The 25,629-nt window shown below is 33.8% G+C and overlaps 1 protein-coding gene across 1 annotated transcript in view; it reads left to right on the plus strand.

Moving 5' to 3' along the window:
* The window catches only part of SNTG1 (syntrophin gamma 1), a 703,456-nt gene that overhangs the window by 513,967 nt on the left and 163,860 nt on the right, over window positions 1-25,629 (plus strand). Inside the window, exons 5-7 of the mRNA XM_081816797.1 lie at window positions 11,118-11,220; window positions 16,591-16,673; window positions 22,920-23,050. Coding sequence (XP_081672923.1) covers window positions 11,118-11,220; window positions 16,591-16,673; window positions 22,920-23,050 — 317 coding nt within the window. The remainder of the gene's footprint in view (window positions 1-11,117; window positions 11,221-16,590; window positions 16,674-22,919; window positions 23,051-25,629) is intronic.

A 25,629-nucleotide genomic window follows, 5' to 3' on the forward strand; every position in this document is an offset into this window, starting at 1 on the left:
TGGGGTGGCAATCCTTATATCAGACAAATTAGATTTTAAACCAAAGACTGTAATAAGAGATGAGAAAGACAGTATATCCTGCTTAAAGGATCTATCCAACAAGAAGACCTAACAATTGTAAATATTTATGCCCCTAACACGGGAGCAGCCAATTATATAAGCCAATTAATGACAAAAGCAAAGAAACACATGGACAACAATACAATAATAGTGGGGGACTTTAACACCTCCCTCACTGAAATGGACAGATCATCTAAGCAAAAGATCAACAAGGAATAAAGACTTTAAATGACACACTGGACCTAATGGACTTCACGGATATATTCAGAACATACCATCCCAAAGCAACAGAATACACATTCTTCTCTAGTGCTCATGGAACATTCTCCAGAATAGATCACATTCTAGGTCACAAATCAGGTCTCAAATGGTACCAAAAGTTTGGGATCATTCGCTGCCTATTTTCAGACCACAATGTTTTGAAAGTAGAACTCAGTCACAAAAGGAAAGTTGGAAAGAACTCAAATACATGGAGACTAAAGAGCATCCTACTAAAGAATAAATGGGCCAACTAGGAAATTAAAGAAGAGTTAAAAATTTTATGTAAACAAATGAAAATGAAAACACAACTGTTCAAAATCTTTGGGATACAGCAAAGGCAGTCCTAAGAGCAAACTATACAGCAATACAAGCCTTTCTCAAGAAGCAATAAAGGTCTCAAATACATAACCCAACCCTACACCTAAAGGAGCTGGAGAAAGAACAGCAAATAAAGTCTAAACCCAGCAAGAGAAGAGAAATAATAAAGATCAGAGCAGAAATCAATGAAATAGAACCGAAAGAAAAGTAGAACAGATCAACGAAACTAGGAGCTAGTTCTTTGAAAGAATTAGTAATATTAATAAACCCCTGTCCAGACTTATCAAAAAGAAAAGAGAAATGACCCAAATAAAAAAAATCATGAATGAAAAAGGAGAGATCGCAACCAACACCAAAGAAATACATCCAAATTATACACTGGCTCAGATGGTTGGGCGTCTGCCTTCAGCTCAGGTCACGACCCCAGGGTCCTGGGATCGAGCCCCGCATTGGGCTCCCTGCTCAGCAGGAGGCCTGCTTCTCCCTCTCCCACTCCCTCTGCTTGTGTTCCCTCTCTCGCTGTGTATCTCTCTGTCAAATGAATAAATAAAATCTTTAAAAAAAAAAAAAACAATTATAAGAACATATTATGAGCAACTCTATGGCAGCAAATTAGATAATCGGGAAAAAATGGATGCATTCCTAGAGATGTATCAACTACCAAAACTGAACCAGGAAGAAATAGAATACCTGAACAGATGTATAACCACTAAGGAAATTGAAGCAGTAATCAAAAATCTCCCAACAAACAAAAGCCCAGGGCCAGATGGCTTCCCAGGGGAATTCTACCAAACACTTAAAGAAGAATTAATACCTATTCTTCTGAAACTGTTCCAAAAAAATAGAAATGGAAGGAAAACTTCCAAACTATTCAACATAGTACTAAAAGTCCTAGCCACAGCAATCAGACAACAAAAAGAAATAAAAGACATCCAAATCAGTGAAGAAGAAGTCAAACTCTTACTCTTTGCTGATATGATAATTTTTGTGGAAAACCCAAAAGACTCCACCCCAAAACTTCTAGAACTCATACAAGAGATCAGTAAAGTGGCAGGATATACAATTAATACAAAATTCCGTGGCATTCCTATACACCAACAACAAGACCGAAGAAAGAGAAATTAAGAAGTTGATCCCATTTACAATTGCACCCCAAATCATAAGATACCTAAGAATAAATCTAACCAAAGAGGCAAAGAATCTGTAGTCAGAAAACTATAAAATACTCATGAAAAAAATTGAGGAAGAAACAAAGATATGGAAAAATGTTCCATGCTCATGGATTGGGAGAACAAATACTGTGAAGATGTCCATGCTACCTAGAGCAATCTATACATTTAATACAATCCCCATCAAAATACCATCCACTTTTTTCAAAGAAATGGAACAGATAATCCTAAAAGTTGTATGGAACCAGAAAAGACCCCGCATAGCCAGAGGAATGTTGAAAAAGAAAAGCAAAGCTGGTCGCATCCCAATTCCTGTCTTCAAGTTCTATTACAAAGCTGTCATCATCAAGACAGTATGGTATTGGCACAAAAACAGACACATAGATCAGTGGAACAGAATAGAGAGCCCAGAAATGGACCCTCAACTCTATGGTCAGCTAATCTTCAACAAAGCAGGAAAGAATGTCCAGTGGAAAAAAGACAGTCTCTTCAACAAACGGTGTTGGGAAAATTGAACAGCCACATGCAGAAGAATGAAACTGGACCATTTCCTTACACCACACACAAAAATAGACTCCAAATGGTTGAAAGACCTCAATGTGAGACAGGAGTCCATCAAAATCCTAAAGGAGAACACAGGCAGCAACCTCTTGGACCTCAGCTGCACCAAATTCTTCCTAGAAACATCACCAAAGGCAAGGGAAGCAAGGGCAAAAAGGAACTACTGGGACTTCATCAAGATAAGAAGCTTTTGCACAGCAGAAGAAACAGTCAACAAAACCAAAAGACAACCGACAGAATGGGAGAAGATATTTGCAAATGACATATCAAATAAAGGGCTAGTATCCAAAAGCTATAAAAAACTTCTCAAACTCAACACCCAAAGAACAAATAATCCAATCAAGAAATGGGCAGAAGACATGAACAGACATCTTTCCAAAGAAGACATCCAAATAGCCAACAGACACATGAAAAAGTGCTCAAGATCCCTGGGCATCAGGGAAATCCAAATCAAAACCTCAATGAGATACCACCTCACACCAGTCAGAATGGCTAAAATTAACAAGTCAGGAAATGATAGATGTTGGTGGGGATGCGGAGAAAGGAGAACCCTCCTGCACTGTTGGTGGGAATGCAAGCTGGTGTAGCCACTCTGGAAAACACTATGGGGGTTCTTCAAGAAGTTGAAAATAGAACTACCATATGACCCAGCAATTGCACTATTGGGTATCTACCCCAAAGATACAAGTGTAGGGATCCGAAGGGGTACGTGCACCCTGATGTTTATAGCAACAATGTCCACAATAGGCAAACTATGGAAAGAGCCAAGCTGTCCTTTGACAAATGAATGGATAAAGAAGAAGTGGTATATATATATATACAATGGAATATTATTCAGCCATCAAAAGGAATGAAATCTTGCCATTTGCCACTACGTAGATGGAACTGGAGGGTATTATGCTGAGTGAAATAAGTCAATCAGAGAAAGACATGTATCATATGATCTCACTGATATGAGGAATTCTTAATCTCAGGAAACAAACTGAGTGTTGTTGGAGTGGTGGGGGGTGGGAGGGATGGGGTGGCTGGGTGATAGACATTGGGAGTGTATGTGCTATGGTGAGTGCTGTGAATTGTGTAGGACTGATGAATCACAGACCTGTACCTATGAAACAAATAATACATTGTATGTTAAAAAAAGAAGAAGATAGTAGGAAGTGAAAAATGAAGGGGGGAATCAGAAGGGGAGTCAAACCATGAGAGACTATGGACTCTGAGAAACAAACTGAGGGTTCTAGAGAGGTGGGGGGTGGGGGGATGGGTTAGCCTGGTGATGGGTATTAAAGAGGGCATGTATTGAATGGAGCACTGGGTGTTATATGCAAACAATGAATCATGGAACACTACATCAAGAACTAATGCTGTAATGTATGGTGATTAAGATAACATAATAAAATAAAATTTAACAAAAATTAAAAAGTAAGTAATGAACAGGAAAAACTGTTGCAAAATTTACAATTATGTACATTGCTATCTATCTATATATAGTTTTACAAGTATAGCTGTCTACTTTAAGTTCTGGGTTTGCAGTTGAGGTTTTATGTTCTTTTCACCCTAGATTTTACATGGAATCCTACATATAATTTCTTACAAGATTATTTTGGTAGTAGTATTTACATTTAACTCTTTAATTCATTAAGACATATTGTTAGTATATTGTTTCAAATTGTGTCCTATCTTATTTTCTTCTGTAAAGATAGCCAGATGTGTTTGTACCATTTATTATAACCAGTCTTTTAAAACTAGATTAAAAAAAGTCTGTCATATATTAAAAGTTCAAGTGCACAGTATGGGGTAAGTAGGAATGTGTTAATAGGTATGAAAAATGACAGAAGAGGGAAATGAGGACAGAGGTATGTGGAAAGCTATAATTTTAAATAGGTTGATGAAGATAGGACTCATTAGGATGATTTTTGAGTTAAGAGTAGAGGAGGTAAGGATGTTAGCCATGCAAATATTTAGGGAGAGACTATGCTAGCCTCATGAAACAGCCAGGCATATTCAAGAAATATCACAAATATTCTTCCATTCCTATTTTTCTTAGAGTTTTTATAAGAAAGTACAGCTCAATTTGACCAAATGTCCTTTCAGATTCTATTGGAGAGGATAAAATTCTCTCTCTAATCTATTATCTAATATGTATTAATAGATAGGTTACATATGTTTAACTTGTTGATGAAATTAGTTACATTTATAATAACTTCTTTATATTTATCCAGGCTTGCTCTTTTGAAATAAGACCTATTTGGTCATAGTACAATTTCATTTGTCACTTGTAGGATTCTATATGTGAATAGTATATTTAAATTATTACAACTATATTTATATTAACAGTGGCCTTTTGTTTCTTTTCTTCATATATCAGCCTTTATTATTAATTTTCATTTTACTTTGATTTAGTGACATGAATTGAGGGGGTTCAATAATTTCATGCTGGAATAATTTCTTCTTTAAGAATTAGATAAAACTTAGTTTTGAACCCATCTGTTCCTGATGCCTTTTGTGAAGTAAAGCTTTCATGAATTTTAAAATTGAATTAAGCCTGCTTAGTAGAACATAAACTAGGCAATTGGCCACATAACAATAAGAAGACAAAGTAAAATATTGCTTGAATTATTGAGGAAATCATCTTGAATTAAAATAAATGCTATAATAGCATTTATATAACTATGGGAACTAGCTAACAATGTATTCTGCTTGTTATGTTGAAGTTGGATTCATCTAGCATTTGACTTTTCACCCACTTTTGCTACAAAGAATCTTGTTTTAATGGAGTATTTGAAAGTGATGGAATTATTTTTAGTCATAGCTTTAATTATTCCAGGAAAATTTGCTCAAGTGTTTCAACATTTTTGCATCACTAAAGTAAATTGTTCTTTTGCATATTGAAATTCATTGATATTATTATTGCATCCTGATTATCAGAGCTTAAATTTATTATTCATTCAGACTTCATTCTTGATTGTAATATTTACAAAAATTCAAAAATTACTGTATACTTGAACGCTATTTTAGGTTGAAACTTTAGGAATTCAGAAATACTAAAATTTTAGTAGTTCTTTTTTAAACATATAACCAGATACACATTTGTGCTACGACTTTTCATTTTAAAGCAGCATAAAATTTGGACTAGAAATGCCCATAGAAAGGCTCCTATTGTACTCCTTTACATATGGAGTGTTTTTCATAAATTAAAATGCAGGAAAGATGAAAAAATGAGTGAATGCATCCTCAGGAATGTCGCATCACCTTTCTGGAGCTGCTTTATCCATGACAATTCTGATCTCTATGCCCTAGTCCATCTATTCCTGGATCTTCCAACACTATTTGGTATCCCCTGGTCATAGTAATACAAGGTGAGAAATGACAGTTTTAGACCATCCCAGATCCCTTTCTTCTTTTGCATTGCTTCTTCCAAATTCTAAATTGTAGTTGATTTCTCACAGTTGGTTCACCTGCTACTTCCAATGATCTTCCTAGATATAGTTCTATACCCTGTTTTCCAGTTGGATAATGTCTGCTGTTCCATTTGATTTACCACCAACCCAATAGCACCAGTTCTTGTGACTACTGGAGACTCCTTCTTTGGTCAAATGTTTCTCTCTTAAAAAAAGCTCTATCTCCTGCCCTGAAAACTGGCAGCCACTGTGACCCCAGGTGTAATCTGTAGGAATGAATGTATTCACCTGCATTCACACTATAGCAAGGCTAGTGTACTCTCTCATCTGCCACTCCACAGATTCCCCTGAAACCTGAATGTGAAAGCAGGTGCACAGGGCCAGAGGACCCATTAACCCCATTTTGGAAAGCTTTTAAGTTACAGTTTTCTCTCAATCTTTTATTCTATAATACAAGTAATAAGTCAAGTTTTTCCCCACAACTAATATAAACAAAAAGTGATTACATAATAATATATATAATAAAAAAGTGATTTGTTTATTCCATGTCGACATGTAATTACTATGTTAACATGAGCAGCAAAGCATGTGATTGTATCTAGTGTTAGCTTAGTTGTTTTGTCAGTAAGGCAACCTGTTTAAAACCATTCCTCAAAGTCATGTTTAATTTCCTTTTCAGCCAGGAGTCAGGGCTTTAAGAAAATGATTTACTGCACTTAACAATATGTCAAGAGAGATGAGTCAAATGTTAATGTGAAATTCTAGGTAACTGTTTTCCATCACTGTCATCAGTGAGCAGCAATGCTTACCTTACTCTCTGGAGATCTAAATCTTATTTGATTGTTCTGACATCATGCTAGGCTAGTGACTATGATCCTCACAAACCTTCTTACTGCTCTTCTTGCCACTGAAGATGTGTGTGTGGGGTGTGTGTGTGTGTGTGTATGTATATGTGGGTGTGTGTTTCCTGATGTGTGTACTTACAGTACACAATCCCCCAAGGTTGAGGTAGGAGACAGGGATGATTAGGCAGACCACAGAGGATTTTTAGGACAGTTAAAATACTCTATATCATACAATAGTGCTGAATACATATCATTACATATTTCCCCAAATCCAGAGAATTTACAAGACCAAGAGTGAACCCTAAGGTAGACAATGGACCCTGGGTGATAATGATGCAATGTCAGTTCATCATTTGTAACAAATGTACCCTTCTGATGGAGGATGGATGTTGATGACCAGGAGGCAGTGCACATGGGGAGGCAGGGAGCATATGGGAAATCTCTGTGCTTTCCCCCAAAGTTTTGCTGTGAACCTAAAACTACTCTATACAAATAAAGTCTTCAAAAAAATAAAAATATAAAACAGTTCCCAGGCACGGACATTCTTGACTTCATATACCATAGCAGTGGCAGATGGATAAATTCCTCTTTAATATCTCATATTAAATAGAATATCCTCCAAGGGGAAGGAGAAAAGAGTGAAGAAGACAAAATGATTTTATGAAGTTTCCCTTCTAACAGGTGAGCGGAACTCAAAAACTTCAGTTCATGAACTGAGTTGTTAGGTTTGTCGTGGTTTAATATAATAAACCTATAAATATCTATTTTAATTCCTTCCCCCTATTCCCTCTTATTATTGCCATACTTTACCTATCTCTCACACTTTGCTCACATACACACCCAAGGCAATATGATAGAATAGCCATGATAATCCATGATCAGATCAAAATGTACTTTTGATTTGCATCATAAAATGTGAATGATAATGAAAAAGACAACTGGTACAGATTTATTGGTACAGATTTCTGATTTTGCAGGAAGATGACATCCATCATTATTCATGATGTAGAACCTATATTTTTCAACCTGACAGTATCAGGCTGATGAAACATGCATTCAAAGCATAGTAGCAAAGCTGAGAAAAAATTTAAAAACACATTATCTCAATCCTGTTCACTGAAAAAATGAATATTCCTGCATTTATTAAGAAATGTGTATGTGTCAAGGACTTGAACTTGTGATTGGCCAGAAAGATAACCACAATTGACCTTTTATTAAAAACAAAACTAAGTTATCCCCTAGGGTGAGATTTTAAATTATTATATATTATATAAAAATATTTTTTTATTTTTCTCAATTATACTTGAATAAAACTTTAAGATTGAAGTACACATGTAAATGAGTTGTCCGTTTCTTATTTCTGAGGCAGCCATATTTAACTTATACCTGTTTATTCTCATATTTACCCTTAAGATGCTCATACTGTTCTTTATTATTTAATGATAGAAATTATTTGTTGTACATTTACTATAGAATATAAGTATTGGCCTATTGTGTTCCACCATCCCATATATTTCACTAATGAACTCTCAATACAGTTATATAATAATGATTATATCAGTGTTAAATGTCAATGCAAAACATAAGGCAAGTTCATAAATTCATACGAAGCCAAAAATTGAATAAAAAAAAAGACATTGGGAACTTGAAAAGGATTGTCTTGCATTTATAGAAAAGTAGGAGGGAATTGATATCTTTATAGTATTACATTTAGTGATCCATGACAGCACAGTCTGACATTATTTAAAAATTGATATATTTGTTTGTTGATATTGAATCAAAATCAGTTGACCTTTGTATTGTTAAAAAACAAAATTTAAACAAGTAAATTTGAAAATCTAATTCACTTTGTTAAGCCATTTATGAATCAGGCAGCATCCCATCTAGCAAGTAGGAAGGAGCTCCAAGAGCTCCTGCCTATAAAATGGAAGGATTTTATAGGCAGACAAGGGGAGGGAGAATTAGTAAAAAAAAAAAAAAGAAAGAAAGAAAAGAAAAAAAGAGAAAGTATTGTTTGAGGCAGGATCACCTTCCTTTAGGAGGAAGGGCAAGAGGCCTTAGCAGATGGATTACTTCATCTTCCTTTGGGGGTTGGAGAAGGCCCATGTGACAGATTACCTCCATGGTGCTGACCAGAAAACTTCTGCTATTTAAGACTGTATTTTTGGGAGAGTTTGAAATTGCAATTAGATTAGGTATTAAGCTCTGATTTGGTGATAACCTAACATATATGACTCCATTTTGGGCCTATGGTTTTCTTTCTAACAGTGTATTGCTTTGTATCTATACTATTTCATGCTGAACTCCCTTAGTAACTCAACTGGTAATGTCTCATGTAATAATGTCTATAGATTCCCAAGGATTTTCTATGCTCAAAATTATCTTATCTCTGAATAATGACAGTTTCATTTCTTCTTTCAATTCTTGGGCATTTTATTAGCTCTTTTCTTGCCTTATTGCAATAAGACCTGAAGAAAGATTAAGGAAAATGAGATAGTAGACATTTTTGTCTCATTTCTGATCTCAGAGAGAAATGTCTTAATAAATCACCATTAACGATGATGTTTCTTAAAGATATTTCTATATCCTCTTTCTAATATGAAGATACTCTTTTGTATACTCAGTTTTCTATGAATTTTTATCAAATGTATTTTATTAAATTCGTCTTTGCATCTATTTAAATGACTATATATTTTTTTCATTTTTAAACCTTTTATTTCTACCTTTAATGTGATGAAATACATTATTTTTTCCTGTATGTGAGTGGGTGAATTTTATTGTTCTGTGCTCAAGTTTACTGATTCTAACTTCTGTCATCTTCGCTGTATTATTGAGCCAATCCAATATGTTTTTTTTTAATTTATGTTAATGCTGTTTTTAGTTCTATAGTTCTATTTGGTTCTTTTTCACAATTTGCATTTCTTTGCTGAGATTTTGTAATTTTTCATTTGATTCAAGAGACTGTAATTTCTTGCTGACATTTTTATTAAGGTGGCTTTAAAACCTTATCAGATAATACCAGTTTGTAATTCATCTAGTTGGAGTTAGCTATATTTTCTCATTCAAATTGTGATTTTTCTGGGTTTTAGTGAGATGTGTTATTGTATCTTAGCCACCTTGCTTATTATGTTGAGCCTGTGGTTCTTATGTAAGACTTTTTTTTTTCTTTTTAGCAGGAATTCACTCTATTTACCATACAGGTTCTAGCCTAATTTTGTGAACTGTGGTTCCATCGACAATATACTTTTTAGAGCCTGTTTGGCTTCTTTGGTCTAATTGATTTCCCACTGTTCCTTGCTGATGCTGTTTGAGGAGGTGGAAGGAGATTTCTCAGGCTGGGCCCCCTTGTGCCACTAAGTGGACAAAGGGACTCTTTATCCTCCAGTGGGTAGAAATCCCTCTGTTGGGTTGGGAGCATCTAAAACACCCCTCCTCTGTGCTGCTCCATCAGTCCTGGGATTCCTAACTAGTTCTTCTTTTCTCTTTCTACCTGTCAGAGTTTGACTTGCATTTCAGTTGTATCTTGCAGGTTTTTGAGTGTTTATAGTTACTGAAGAGGAGCAGGGGAAGATGAAGCCAATCCATCTTCTCCAGCCCCAAAGTCATTCTAAATCCTTTTGATAGCCAATTCTCTAATTACTGGAGGGGGAGCATTTTTTTCTAGATGTTTAGTAACAAGCTGTATCCCCATGTTTAATAACTGTCTCTTCACTAATTATTCGTAATTCTCCTCTTAGCTGATGTGAGATTTCAAAACTATAAATATGCCTATATCTTTTCTACGTATGTTTGTTATAGATAACTCCTCAGCTTCCTGTACTTCTTCTAGTATTTCTTACAATTGTTTTGATACAATTTTTGAAGAAATTGACATTATTTTAACTGGTAGAATTAGACCTATTCTATAATTTGAAAAGTGTTGAGAGTTGATGATAACAGTCTCCACCATTATTCCAAGTTTGCAGGGAAAGGAGAATAAAATATGCAATGATATAATAGGAAAATAATACCTATTTATTTATTTATTTTTTTGCAAAAGTGCTTGACTGAATTGGGCCAATTTTGTTTAATGTGAATTAGCTCATTCATCAGCATCTGCAGGGTCATTTATTTTTATATCTCCAAGTAGTGTATAATAGAGGTTCAGTAAATATTATTAAATTAATGACACAGTGGCTTGAGCACTACATCTTTCTGTAGATGTCATAATCTTTCATATTGCCTAATACACACCAAATACTAAGAGACCTCTATAAATATGAATGGAAGATGATGACACTGTGAGTGAACAGGGGACCACCAAATGTCGGGAAGAGGAAGAACATGATGGCTGTATTCCTACAATGTTACATAATTCATTCCCCCTATCTTGAATAAAATGTTTCTGACCACTACGGAAAAAAGAGGGATGGAAAAGACAACGAATCATTTCAAGGTTTTGCAATCATATAAAATACTTTGTGCCCATAGCAATAAAGTATCATTTTCCTTCGGTTTTATTTTAGGTTCAGGTGCTTCGGAACGCTGGAGAAGAAGTGACCCTAACAGTGTCATTTTTAAAAAGAGCACCTGCTTTCCTCAAACTCCCACTGAATGAAGATTGTGCATGTAAGCATTTATGAAGTATAGGTAAAATGCTCACATCATCATATTTATTTTCTAAACCATTATCTCCTGACAATAATTGGTAATTTTTTAAAAGTTGGGATTTCTGCTTGAATACAAATATTTTTATATCACAAAGCATTCTATGAATGCTTATGCAAAGGGAGCAGATGTTATTTTTGTTTCAGAATGTATTCACATTTACAGTTATTTGCTAACCTACAATTGGAGACATTTATTGTAAAAATAGTATCATATCAACTACATACATTTTGTATCTCTATTATATTTCATTCATAATATTTGATTAATATATTTTCTCTAACTTGTAGAATTATATACTGTTATTTAGCTACTGGACTTAATTAACAAGCACTTACACTTAAGTCGTCCTGATGAGGCTAGGGAGATTGAAGGAAGCACCAGTCTATGTGGAAACTCCTAAGGGTTACTTAAAAATCTCTGTATCAGTTTCTACATTAAGAAATAAAATATCATCTAACATTTTTGCTAAAAATCAAAGAAGAGTATATCTTTGAGGCATAATTTGCATGCAATGAAATGCAAAGCTCCTAAATGAACAATTGGATTGGTTCTGACAATGCACACATTTGCTTAATCTACATGCCTTTAAATCACAGAAAGGTCCTTCTGTGCCTCTTCCCAATAAATAACACCCACAGATTTAATTTCTTAGCATCATATTTCTTTTGCTTCTTCTAGAACTTTTTTAGAATGGAATTATATTGTATTTACTCTTTTATGTCTGGCTTCTTTCATAATGAAAATCACTTGTGTAATTTTCAGATATTTGTTCATTTACATTGCTGTGTAATATTCCATTAGATGAATATACTGAAATTTGCTAATCATTCTCCTATTGATAGATAACAGAGCTGTTTCCTGTAGTTTGGCACTATAAATAAAGCTATTATGAACATTCTTGTGTAAGGCTTTTGAAAGTCTTCCAATTTTATGTCACTACCATAAGTACCTAGGAGTGGAATTGCTAAGTCACCAGGTAGATATATAATTAACTTGTTAACTAATTGCCAAAAAATATTTCTAGATTGGACATATATTTAAAAACCTCTTACTCTCCACTCCAGCAATGTATGAGAATTCTGGTTGCTCTACACTTATTCCAATATTTTATGATCAAAGATTTTTTTTTTAGTTATTCTATTGAGTGTGCAGAGGTAGTTTATTATAGTTATAATTTGCATTTCCCTGAAGACTAATTATGATCAGCTCCTTATCATGTACCATTTGCATTTATTATTAGAGATTTGCATATATTATTTTGTAAGGTGTCTGCTCAAGTTTTGCCCATTTTTCTATTGGTATGTCTTTATATAATTGTACTGCAGGAGTTTAAGAAAAGATTCTGTATATAATCTTTGTCAGCTATATGTATCACAAATATTTTCTCTCAGTCTATACATAACTACATATTTTACCTAAAAGTGTCTTAGGTTTGCAGAAGTTTTTAATTTTGACAAAGTCTAATTTACTATTTTGTTGTTTTTCTTTTGCATATGGTTATTGTTTTCTCTATCTTCTCTAGAAGATATTTCTATAAGAAATATTTGCCTACTCCAAGGTTGCAAGGAGATTCTCCTACATTTTTCCTAGAAGCTTTCTGACATTGGGTTTTATGTTTAAGTTTAGAATCCATCTTATATTAATTAACTTTTGTGTCTGAGCTAGGAATTTAGAATCAAGAAATGACTTTCTTATTTCCATTAATTTTTGTGTCTCTTTTTTCACCATAACTACAGTGTTGATCACCAAGGATAGGTTTTCCAATTTTGCAATTTTTCAAGATTATTTACCTACTGTAGACCCTTTACATTACTGTGTATATTTTAAAAATAGCATGTCAATTTCTACAAAATCCAATTATGATTCTGAATGGGACTAAGTTGGATTTATAGATAATTTTGAGAATTAACATTAACAACTTTAAATCTTTCAATCCATGAACATGATATAACTTTCTATTTATTTATGTTTTAATTTTTCTCAGCAACATTTTAGTGTTTTCAGTGGGAAAGTCATGTGTATCTTTTATTAAATTTATTTCTAAGCATTTTTTATTCTACTGTAAATGGTATTTTAAAAAATTTAATTGTCCAGTTATTGTGGCTAACACATAGAAGTACAGTTTATTTTTATGCATACACTTATTCTGCATCATAGGCTTAAATTTCTATTAGTTCTGTAGGATTTTTGTTATATTCTTTAACACTTTCTACTTGCAGTTATGTTATTTGCAAATAATGAATTCTGCTTCTTTCTTTCCAATCTATATTTTTTAAATTCCTTTTTCTTGCCCATTGCAATGGTTAGGACTTCCAGTAAAATGTTATGTAAAGTACTGAGAATAGACATCTTTTTCTTGCTGAAGATATTAGAGGAGAAATTTCCAGTCTTTTACCATTAAGTATTATATTAGCTGTAGTTGCTCACACATGCCCTTTATTAGGTTGATGTTCTTTTATTCCTGGGTTACTGAGGATTTTTCTTTTTCTTTTTAACATAAGTTGATGTTGAATTGTCATGAATATTTTTTACAACCATTGAGATATTATATTTTTAATCATTTTTGTTTATTCTGCTGATATGGTGAATTTTTCAATATTTATTTTGAATGTCAAATTAAGCCTGAATTCCTAGGATAAACACCACTGGTCATGAAATGTTAAGTTTTTTTTTTTTTTAATGTATTGCTGGTTTCAATTTGCTAAAACATTAAGACTTAAAAATATAGATATATGCGGGGCACCTGGGTGGCTCAGTCAGTTAAGCGTCTGCCTTCTGCTCAGGTCATGATCCCAGGGTCCTGCTCAAGATTAGGGAACATTGGGCTCCTTTCTCAGTGGGCAGTCTGCTTCTCCCTCTCCCTCCGCCCTTCCCCCCTGCTCGTGCTCTCTCTCTCTCTCTTTCGCTCTCTCTCAAATAAATAAATATATAAACAAATAAGAAAAACTTGAAGTGTTCATGAGGGATATTCATATGTACATTTTTGTAAAGTTTTAGTGCAATTTTGGTACCAGGGTTTTTAATGTCTTCATGTAACTTCTGGAATGGTAACTCCTTTATTTCCACAAAGATGTTACTTACCAGTAGTAATATATTTTTCTTTCTTTTTTTTTTTTAAAGATTTTATTTATTTATCTGAGAGAGAGAGAATGAGAGACAGAGAGCATGAGAAGGAGGAGGGTCAGAGGGAGAAGCAGACTGCCAGATGAGCAGGGAGCCCGATGTGGGACTTGATCCCGGGACTCCAGGATCATGACCTGAGCTGAAGGCAGTTGCTTAACCAACCGAGCCACCCAGGCACCCCAGTAATATATTTTTCTTAAATAATTTAATAAATTCACCAAAAGGCAACAACACCTTAGAATTATAATTTTTATTTTGTATGAATTCATCTCTTGACTTCTTATAGGACTTTTTCTGATACTTTTTCTTCTTATATAAGTTTTGGTAAAATGTTTTTCAAGACTTTTTTTTCCATTTTAACTAAGTTATGAATTTATTTACATGAAATTATTCATCATATCCTTTTATCATTTCTATTAATATTTGCTGGCTTGCAGTAATACCACCTTCTTCATTCCTGATATTAATAACTTGTATTTTCTCACTCTTTTACTACATCATTTTTGCTATGAGCTTTATTAATCTTTCCAAAGAACCCATTTTTGTCTTGGTTAATTTTGTCTATTATTTTGTTCAGATTCTTACTATTTTCCACTTCTTTTTTATTATTTTCTGTCTTCTTTACTTTGATTTAATTTGCTCTTTCATCTCTAACTTCTTAAGATGAAACTATAGATCATTGTGTTTGTACCTTTCTTTTATGTATACATTTAAATCTTTGAATTTCTTTTTTTAATTTTTTTAAATTTTATTTTATTATGTTATGTTAATCACCATACATTACATCATTAGTTTTTGATGTAGTGTTCCATGATTCATTGTTTGCGTATAACACCCAGTGCTCTATTCAATACGTGCCCTCTTTAATACCCATCACCAGGCTAACTCATCCTCCCACCTCCCTCCTCTCTAGAACCCTCAGTTTGTTTCTCAGAGTCCATAGTCTCATGGTTCGTCTCCCCTTCCGATTCCCCCCCCTTCATTTTTCCCTTCCTGCTATCTTCTTCGTTTTTTAATTTTAACATATAATGTATTATTTGTTTCAGAGGTACAGGTCTGTGATTCAACAGTCTTAGACAATTCACAGAGCTTTGAATTTCACTCAAAAGACTGCTTTGGATCTGTCACAAAACTTGACATATCATTTTATTCTGTTCAAAATGTATATACATTTTAAAGTAATATGTTTATATATTAAAATATTGTCTCATAAGAGATAAATGCAGATAAATATCAGAAGAAAAAATTATCTAAAACAAAGTATGAAATTGTTAAGATTTAAAAAGTGAAAAACTATATTCATGCTAGTTAGGTAGAAAAGCCTGTGATCCCCTTCTTAACACCAGGAAAGCTATGAAACTTTAGAGTGATTAAAAAGGAGAACAAAATCACTTTTTTTTCCCAACACTTTAATTTTAAGAGTGTTACCTATGACCTCTGATGTTTTAAGTATAATATCTCAAGTAAAAATTGAGAGTCAATTATGTTAATAAAGCATATTTATCAATATCAGCACCTTCAAAATACATAACGTTTTCCAAAAAAAGCAATTAACCAAAAATCAAGACATATGTATTCTAATCCTAACTGTAAAAATTACTGAATTGTGAAATCTGTTTAAGACATACGATACTCATATTTAGAGATAGATATTAATAAGTTTCTTATGAGAATCTGATATGAAGGTTTTTAGTTTCAATCTCACCAATTTACATAGCATGAATGAAGTCATTTCTAACTATAGCATATACCAAGAGCATTTGTAAAGAGCCCATACACACTTTTTTTGCATCATGGAAAATTATGGTATCTAAAAATATGACTTGTCAGTAGGTTGAAACATAACAATAAATAGAATTTTGTAGACAAACCGAATTCTGCACAATTATAAGTATGGTTCATAAGTGTAGGTCACTTTGGATAGTGAAATGAAATAATAATTTTATAAGGTTATATGTTTTTATTAATAAAGCCTTGCAATATATCTGAACTCAAAGATCAATACATGGTTCTCTTTCAAGGTCCCACTTTAGTCACTTAGCCTACTTGCAAAACTCTGGCTTTCATATAAGTGAAATAAAAATTAATTTTACTGCCTGATTTTCTTGACATTACTGAGTATATGAAAAGATATAATGTAGAATGCATCAGTCTAGAATATTTTGGTGTTCTAACCAGTGGGGTGTTGTGATTTTTTTCCTGCAGGTGCTCCAAGTGACCAGAGCAGTGGCACCTCCTCTCCACTTTGTGACAGTGGCTTGCATCTCAACTATCATCCCAACAATACAGTAAGATGACCAAGGCATAGATTAATTAGGAGATAACACAAAGAAAAGAGTAATATATAAAATATATATTGAATATATATATATTATCTATGTGAATAGTCATAGTTTGCAAAAACTGCTAATGAATCTCGTTGCTCTGATATAGTTGAGATCCTTGTTTGCTTCATCCTTTAAGAGTTAGGAGTTAAGATAAGCCAGGAAAGAAAAAATAAATAAATATTTTTTAATGTCATTTTTCTCCTCTCAAGTCTGCATTAAGCCTTTTGTAAGCTATAGAGACTTAACTTAGTGAGTTCACACATAACATCACATAATCATTTTATAACAGTGTACATTGTATGTAATTTCATGCTCTAAATGATTTGACATGATTTTTATCATTTTTCTTTTGAAATCATTTAGCTGAAAGTAGCTATTTAATTTTCCATTTGGTAAGATTTCTAAACAATCTGCAGGCATACCAGGAAATTAATGCAAAGAGAGAATAATCTAACATCATGTTAAAATGTCACAAATGTTAAATTATACATGTATTTAATCATTGATAAAATTGGCATGTTTGTTTTATATACATTTAATAAAATGTTAAATTTTCTTTTCCACATGTAGTGTGGAGTAAACAGATTTTTTTTTGCTTTTTGGATTTTTTTTTTTTTATAAATATGTTTGAAACTCCTTATATTTCACCCTTCAAAACACTCACACATGCTAAAGACAAAACAGTTCTTTCAGGTTATATGTGAATCTAACAAATTTCCTCTGGGATCACAAACATGGAGAGTAGCAGTAGTGCTGATATTAAGTAGAATTTTATTTTTCTATTCTACATATTAGGATATGTAAAAAACACACATAGCTTCTGACTTAAAAGATTCATCTTTCACTTGAAATTCTTGACCTAATTGTGGCATTTTACCTCAAAGTACTCCTTTTGAGCATCTCCAGCCTTCATTGTACCTCAGTGCACCAGTAGTATTCCTTACCTGTGTGCCTTAGGTACCCAAGTCCTTTTAAATTTTATTATTTCTTTGTTCCTAAAGAGGAATCCTTGGCAAGACCAAGGTTTATCTCTACCCTCATAAACCAACCACATCTGGGTGTATTTCATCTGATCTCTTTTATTTTTGTTGCCAGAGAAATAATTGTCACATTATAGATAATACTTAAATTAACACTGATCTTCAGAAGAGGGCAAGATCTGACTTAAACATCAATTTCCTAATGAATCAATGAATATATACATTCTGTGCTGCCGCTAGCAAGCTTCTTAATTCTACAGACTTCTTACAATCTCCAGCCAAATCTTTACCTCTTACTTCAGAAACTGCTCACCTTCTTTCCTTACAATCTAGATGCTCTCGGTGCTTTTGACGCCTTTCCAGTCCGCTTTACTGGGCGGACCTACCCCCGGCTGCTGTGAGTGCTGGTTACCCAACCCCCCGCCCCCAACCCACCTCATTCACTGATGACCTCTCTGGAATCACCACCCCCTCCCAGGTTATGGCTGCAGCCAACAACTTGAGATCTTCAGGAGCCCACATCTCTGGCAAGGTTGTTCCTTGTCTCATCCACTGCTTCCCTCATTCCTCACACGTTTCTCCTGAGAAATTTCCCTTCACATATCATTGACACAAAAGTCCCATCTCAGCTCTGCTCCTCAGACAGGAAAGAAGCGCTCTTTTACTTCAGAATGGGAGGAAACTGTTTAGTCATATTTTTATTCTAATTCTTGTCCTATTACCTTTGGACTCCTCTATAATAATTAGAAGTAGAGAAGTCAGTATGGAAGGCCTATAGCTAAGAATCAGTCTAGTTTGTTTTTAACTCATCTTGTTGACATACATGAAAACATCTGTGGATTTAATTTCATGAACCATGCCTCTATGTTGTTGTTTTCTATCATGTCCTCCTTTAGAAAGGTATAATTAAGCAATAAGATCACTGAGTAATTCTATAACATGACTGTTCGAAGTAAATCCCTCTCTATAAAATTTAAAAAAAAAATTGTAAATTTCCCTTATAGGAATTATGTCTTTCTATTTTCAAGATGGATTTTTACTTTCATTTTTAGCATTAGGATTGAACATTATTTTGACATTGCTGAAGATCTTTAAAAAGGTGCAGGGTATGGGCGCCTGGGTGGCTCAGTTGGTTAAGCGACTGCCTTCGGCTCAGGTCATGATCCTGGAGTCCCTGGATTGAGTCCCGCATCGGGCTCCCTGCTCGGCAGGGAGTCTGCTTCTCCCTCTCCCACTCCCCGTTTGTGTTCCCTCTCTCGCTGTGTCTTTCTCTGTCAAATAAATAAAATCTTTAAAAAAAAAAAAGGTGCAGGGTAAGTCATGATATTTATCAAATTTTAGAGAATAAGAGCCAAGACATATGTAAATTGAAATAAAGTATACTAAAAATTAAAAAAAAATCAATGTGCTTCAATTAAATGAATTTTTACTGAGAATCTTCTTTGTGGAAACACTCTTCTTGATACCATGGGGAGAAGTTAATTGTGTGTCCTGACCCAAAAAGTTTAAAATTCAGATCTATAGACAAATGCATAAAATTAACTATAATAGAAACAGAAAAAAACAATGGATATTAGCATTCTGATATCAGAGGAAAGGGCTACTCAGGACTTTGAATATCTGATTTAATTGAGCTCAACAAAAATTGAGGGACTACGAACCAAATCTTTGTTCTAATGCCTATAAGAGAGTAAGTCTTCAGGCCCCATCAGGCCCCATTACCTGTCCAGTGCTATCCCGTATTCCTCTTCTGTATCGTGATAGGCTTGGAGGCAGGTATGGAGAGTGAAGGACATTTCTACTCAGAGATTTATAAAATTAGGAGCAATCAAAGGCATGTTTTCTTCTGACCCATCACTAAATAACAATGAACAGGGGGAAATGGGAAGGAAGTATGAATTTAGAAACATATTTTTCCACAGAATGTGTGCACACTATAAACAGTCTCCTTAAGGGAAACATTTAATTCTCTGATGTGTCTAAATCCTCAATTCTATCCTGGACCCAGGTAACTCCATTTTTTAATTCCTAAGCCTTAATTATTCTCTGAAGCAAATTTTGAGTAAGTAGGCACTCTTTTGTTTTCTGAAACAGCATTTTAAGCATATAGGAAAATATATTAACATCACTCCACCATCTTACTAAAAATATGGTCTAGTCCTTCTAGGTTGCCAATTTTAGGGTATACAAGAGTCCTGTGGTTTGCACCCATTGTGGAAGAACAGAATTTGTTTTGTGCTCACCAGGAGCCTTAAATTCAGATAATTAGCTAACCGGATTCTGAGAAACATTTTTCTTAACTGTATACCTTTAATGAATACTTTTTATGCCAACTCCTCACAAAATCTGGATCAGCATTTTGCTCTATATTCAATTCTATTTTGGTATAATCATTGTTCTTGAGGTTATTGTGTGGCAATATACCCTGAAATGTGTTAAGTTTGGGGAAAAGAATCTATTTTAAGGCAAAGACTATGTAAATATTATTTTTCCCATTCACATTATTACTATTCTAGGAAACAACATTCTTGACATTGAAGAATAAAGCTCTTGAAAAGTAGTTATGAGCCTTAAAACTGTAAAAACCATTGTTTTTAGCTCATTTATATATAATTAAAAATAACTAAGACTATTGTTAAAGAAAAAACTAGAAAGCAAATTTATATTCAATTTTCATAATTAAATAAGGATAAATAATCTTCAAAGGACATTATAAATAACATCTGTAAAATGAAATACATTAATGCTGATTGGCTCAATAGCTGAAATGGGACTTATTTCATATTTTTTATAAGGAGAAAACATAAAAGAAAGTGACATTTGACAACTTTGTTTCATAAAAGTATCAAGTTGAGATGTTACATCAAGGACACATCAAAGATCACATGTATTTTCATATATTTCATATTTCATATAAGACTATGAAGTCTTATAAAACATGATTTCTAAAACTTACCTATTAGTGATTATCATTGTCCTCAATATTCCATTGCTTAAGTCTTTTATCTTCTGTTACACTTTCTATGTCATTTGTTCATGGAACATATAAAGTGAGGGGAACTATTTGTGTTTTTCAAGAAAGATGAAGAACCATCTTTAAATAATTTGCCAAAAATCACAGCAAAATTGTGAAATAATCAAGACAAAAATCTGAATTATTCTTTGCGTGGTTTCACCTCTGACTATGAATGGTAAATGTTGTGCTATAATAGATATGATGGCCCTAGAATCATAGAGACTTTTAGGTCTGAATGAATCTGCCTGGCACTGTCATTTGCAGGCTGGCTGACCTGAGCCATTTATTTACTGTAAAACTTCTCAGGGGAGAACCATGTGCACTGGGGTCCTTTGAGTCGGTTCCAGACATAATGCTTAATAGTTTAGGGCAGCTTGGTGGGACCTGGGACACTTAACACTTGCTACAGTCTGTTCTGGTCACAGAAACCTAGTCTGTTTACCCTAGTGTGTCACTCAGGATTATTGTTTCTTCAAGTGCCTTCATGCAAAAAAGGTGGAGAAACAATAATTTACTGAGCCTAAAAAAGCTTCAGGTTTTTCTTTTGTGAGAAGAAGCCTTGTGATAGCCTTATCTTTGGAGATAAGCACAATAAAGCACCAAGAGTTTAAATAAATTGCCTCTAGGTTAAAGGACTAGTCAGTTGGGAAATTGGCATTTTTGAACCCAGGTGGTCTGATTTTGATTCAAACCCTGAATCTTCCCCACTTTGTGGCACTGCCACCTAACTGACTCCGTTTCAAATGTTGACCATCTATAACATATGACATCAAGGCCAGAAGAAAGATCAACATGAAACCTGTCTGTGCCTTTGCAATCACCAAATAAGCATGAAAGGCACCGTTGTTGCATCAAAGGCTAGGGGTCTTGGAGACCAATCACCAGTCAGGGGCCCCTCATTGGATGGTCTTTGCAAGTCTACCTTGCCTTCCTACCAGCTGGATCAGCATTTTGCTCTATATTCAATTCTATTTTGAATTCCTACCAGCTGTTCTCAACAACTCGAAGGATTTAGTAGATTTTTATTGGCACAATTGGTACCAATAACGTAATAATGCCAAAGAGCACTCAACTTTCAGTGAAAAATAATGGAAGTTTTTTTCCCCTAAGCAATTTTGAAGAAATTAATATCTTAAAGAAAATCTTAAGGGCACCTAACTGGCTCACTTGGTGGAACATGTGATTCTTGATCTCGGGGTTGTGGGTTCTGGCCCCATGTTGGGTGTAGAGATTACTTAAAAGTAAAATCATTTTAAAAAAAGAAAATGTTAATAATAATGTTGATACTAATGGAGTTTTAACATCTAGACTAAAATAGGATTTCCTTCCAATATCATCACTCAAAAATTATAGAATCTATAGATATAAAGAAATGAAATTGTGCCTTGGCCCCTTACAATCCATGCCAACTTAAATATCAACATTATTCCATATACTACTGCCAGGAAGAAATATTAAAGTAAAGCTGAAATAATGTAAGAAGTATGAATCATCATCAAGTGTGAAAAGCCGAAATTTTATTCAAATAGATGTTTCTTCTATATGTAAGGAAAAAGACCCAAACTTCTAATGAAACTTAAAATGCATGTAATTTTAAACCAGCGCTGGTTGATTTCACATGACTTTAAAACAATATAAGAAAATACAAAGATTTTCTAAACATGACGTTACAACAATAGACAAAGATTTTCTTGAGTAGTTTTTAAAATTTGTTTTATAAGAATATTTATTCTACTCAATATTTACAAGTAACTGATAAATCACAAGCAGTTACATAACATTGTTTAGTGCTTAGCAGATACTCAGAAAATATTGGCTAATGGAATGAACTACAACTTATTTTTATATTGTCACTTACTACTTCATTGCAGTTACAGCTTGCCCCTTATTTCCCATTCCTGAATGAATTCAGTTCTTTCATCCTTCTATTTTTTTCTTCCTTCTCCCCACTCCATTTTTTCCATATGCTTTCCCTACCATTCTTAATCTCAATGATTCCCTTCTCACTTTCCTATAGAATGCCATTAATAAAGAAATTAACAGATGCAACTTTATTGGCAATAATATGGATCCCTTTTTGAGGTAGTCTATAAATGTCTTTTGATTATTTAGGAGAAAAAATGATCCCCTCCAAATGAAAAGTATTTGTGACATAGGAACTCAAAACACAGAACTGAAAAAAAGAAGACTGATTGTTTGTATTCTTTTCAGGACACACTGTCATGTTCTTCTTGGCCAACATCTCCAGGCTTGAGATGGGAAAAGCGATGGTGTGACCTTAGGCTGATCCCGCTGCTTCATTCACGTTTCTCTCAGTATGTGCCTGGGACAGATTTGAGTCGGTGAGTTCATGCTAGTAGATTCTGATTTTCTGTTCACTGCAAAGAGGCCTACAACTAAACTTTTAACATAATATGGTTTATGACTTTTATTCTCACCACATTTCTAATAGTAGAAAGAAATACAAAAAAATAGTATAACACAGTAAAACATTTATGAATCCAATGACACAAAACATTAAGTTAAGGCCCTGACTCTACTAACTTGCTGTAATAGATTCAGTGTCTTTATATTTTTTTTAAGATTTTATTTATTTATTTGAGAGAGAGGATGAGAGAGAGAGAGAGACTGAGGCAAGGGGAGGGTCAGAGGGAGAAGCAGACTCCCTGCTGAGCAGGGAGCCTGATTTGGGACTCGATACTGGGACTCCAAGACCATGACCAGAGTTGAAGGCAGTCACTTAACCAACTGAGCCACCCAGGCCCCCAATTTGGTGTCCTTAATAGATAGAGTTTTATTGTTGTTGTTTTTTTTAATTTATTTCTTATCTTAGCTTTAGTAAATTTTTTTTTCAAGGAAATTGTATAGTTCATTTAGATAGCAAACTTTATTTTCATGCACTTGATAATATTCTCATATTATCTTTTTAAATAAGTGTAGATTATTAGCGATGTCCTGAAGCTCTTTATTATGTGTCTTATAAATAATGAGTTTCTTCTTCTTTCTTGATTGTTTTCATTCCTTAAATTCTTTGGCTTGACATTTTGTTTTTATAGTTTCTTGAGATCGATGTTCTAGGTGTCCTGAAACTTTTCTGTAACAAGTGGTATAGTAAATATTTTAGGCTTTGCAGGCCTAATTTCTCTGTAACAACTATTGAATTCTGCCTTTGTTTCATAAAAACTGCCATATACAAAATATAAATTAATGTGTATGGCTGTATTCCAATAAAACTTTATTTATAAAAACAGGTGTCAGGCGAGACTTGGTCTGTAGGCCATGGTTTCCTAACCTTTGGTTTGATCATTAATTTTTCAGACTTACTTTGCTAATTTATGTAGTCAGAACTGCACATTTTCATCAAAGTCTGCTCTAGCTATACCCAGAAATTCAGGTTTATATCTTGATGTATTTACATAGCTTTTCAGTATATCATTTAGTATAGTTTTCTGAGTGGTTGCTCAAGGCACTACAACATACATACATATCTTATCACACCACTGTATTGACGATTTATCACTTTGAATGAAGTATAGTTAGGTCCTTTAATCCCCCCCCACTTTGTAAGCATAGTTATCTTAATTTCTTCTATATATATCAAGCACCATATCAGGTGGTATTATGATTTTTGCTTCAATCAAAAATGATCTTAAAAACTTATGGACAGAAGGATAGTTTATTATATTTAACCCAGGATTTACCTGTTCCAATATTCTTCTTTCTTTCTAAAGTTTTAAGTCTTCTGTTAACATTTCCTTTCTATTTAAGTTTTTTTTTTTTTTAGCCGTTCTTTAAAGGTAGATTTATTTGCGTCAGATTCTCTTAATTTCCTTTGTCTGAAAATATCTTTTTTATCTTCATTCCTAAGGATAGTTTCCATGGATATAGAAATCAGGGTTGTCAATTCTTACCTTGTATCTGAAAAATGTCATGCACTGCCTTTGGGCCACCCTGATCATTCAAATTGTTGCTTCCCTATAAGTAATTTGTTCTTTCTTTGTTCTGGCTTGCAAAGTTTTTTTTTTCTTTTTTCTTTTTTTTTTTTTTTTTAGTTTCCAGAAGTTTAATTATGATGTATCTTTGCATGGATTTCTTTGGGTTTATTCTCTCCTGGCTTCACTCAGCTTCTTAAATCTGTATGTTTATGACTTTTCAGCAAATGATGTTTTTCAGTCATTACTTCTTTAAAGATTTTTATTTATTTGAGAGAGAGAGAAGGAGAGGGAGAGAACACATGAGAGGGGATAGGGTCAGAGGACGAAGCAGACTCCCTGCCGAGCAGAGAGCCCGATGCGGGACTCGATCCAGGGACTCCAGGATCATGACCTGAACCGAAGGCAGTCGCTTAACCAACTGAGCCACCCAGGCGCCCGTCAGTCATTACTTCTTTAAATACTTTGTCGGTCCCAGTATCTTTTCTCTTCTGTCACTTTGTTAATACAATGTTAGTTCTTATATTATTCTTCCACAGATCCCTGAAAATTTATACTTTTGTTTTTCAATCAACTTTCTTTCTGCTATACAGACTGGGTAAATTCTATTGATTGGTCTTGAAGTTCTCTGATTCTATCTCCTCCTGTTTCCATTCTGCTATTGAATCCATTTGGCATGATTTTATTTTTTTTTTTTGTTGATGTGTTTTTCAGTTCTATCATGTCCATTTGGGGTGTGTGTGTGTGTGTGTGTGTATTTTCTAATTTTTTATTTGTTTTAAGAACACTTGTAATTGCCTATTCAAGCATTTTTATGATGACTGCTTTAAAATACTTGTCAGATAATTTCAGTATCTCATTCATCTCAGTATTTGTGTGTTTGGATTGTCTTTTATCTTTCAAATTGTGTTAAAACCAGTGATTTTTTAAAAATTTTATCCTGGACTTTTTGGGTATTAAATTATGAGACTCTGGATTCTTTTTAAATC

This window comes from Leptonychotes weddellii, chromosome 4 (genome assembly GCF_054177405.1).
Source record: "Leptonychotes weddellii isolate Sample4059 chromosome 4, ASM5417740v2, whole genome shotgun sequence".
NCBI lineage: Eukaryota > Metazoa > Chordata > Mammalia > Carnivora > Phocidae > Leptonychotes > Leptonychotes weddellii.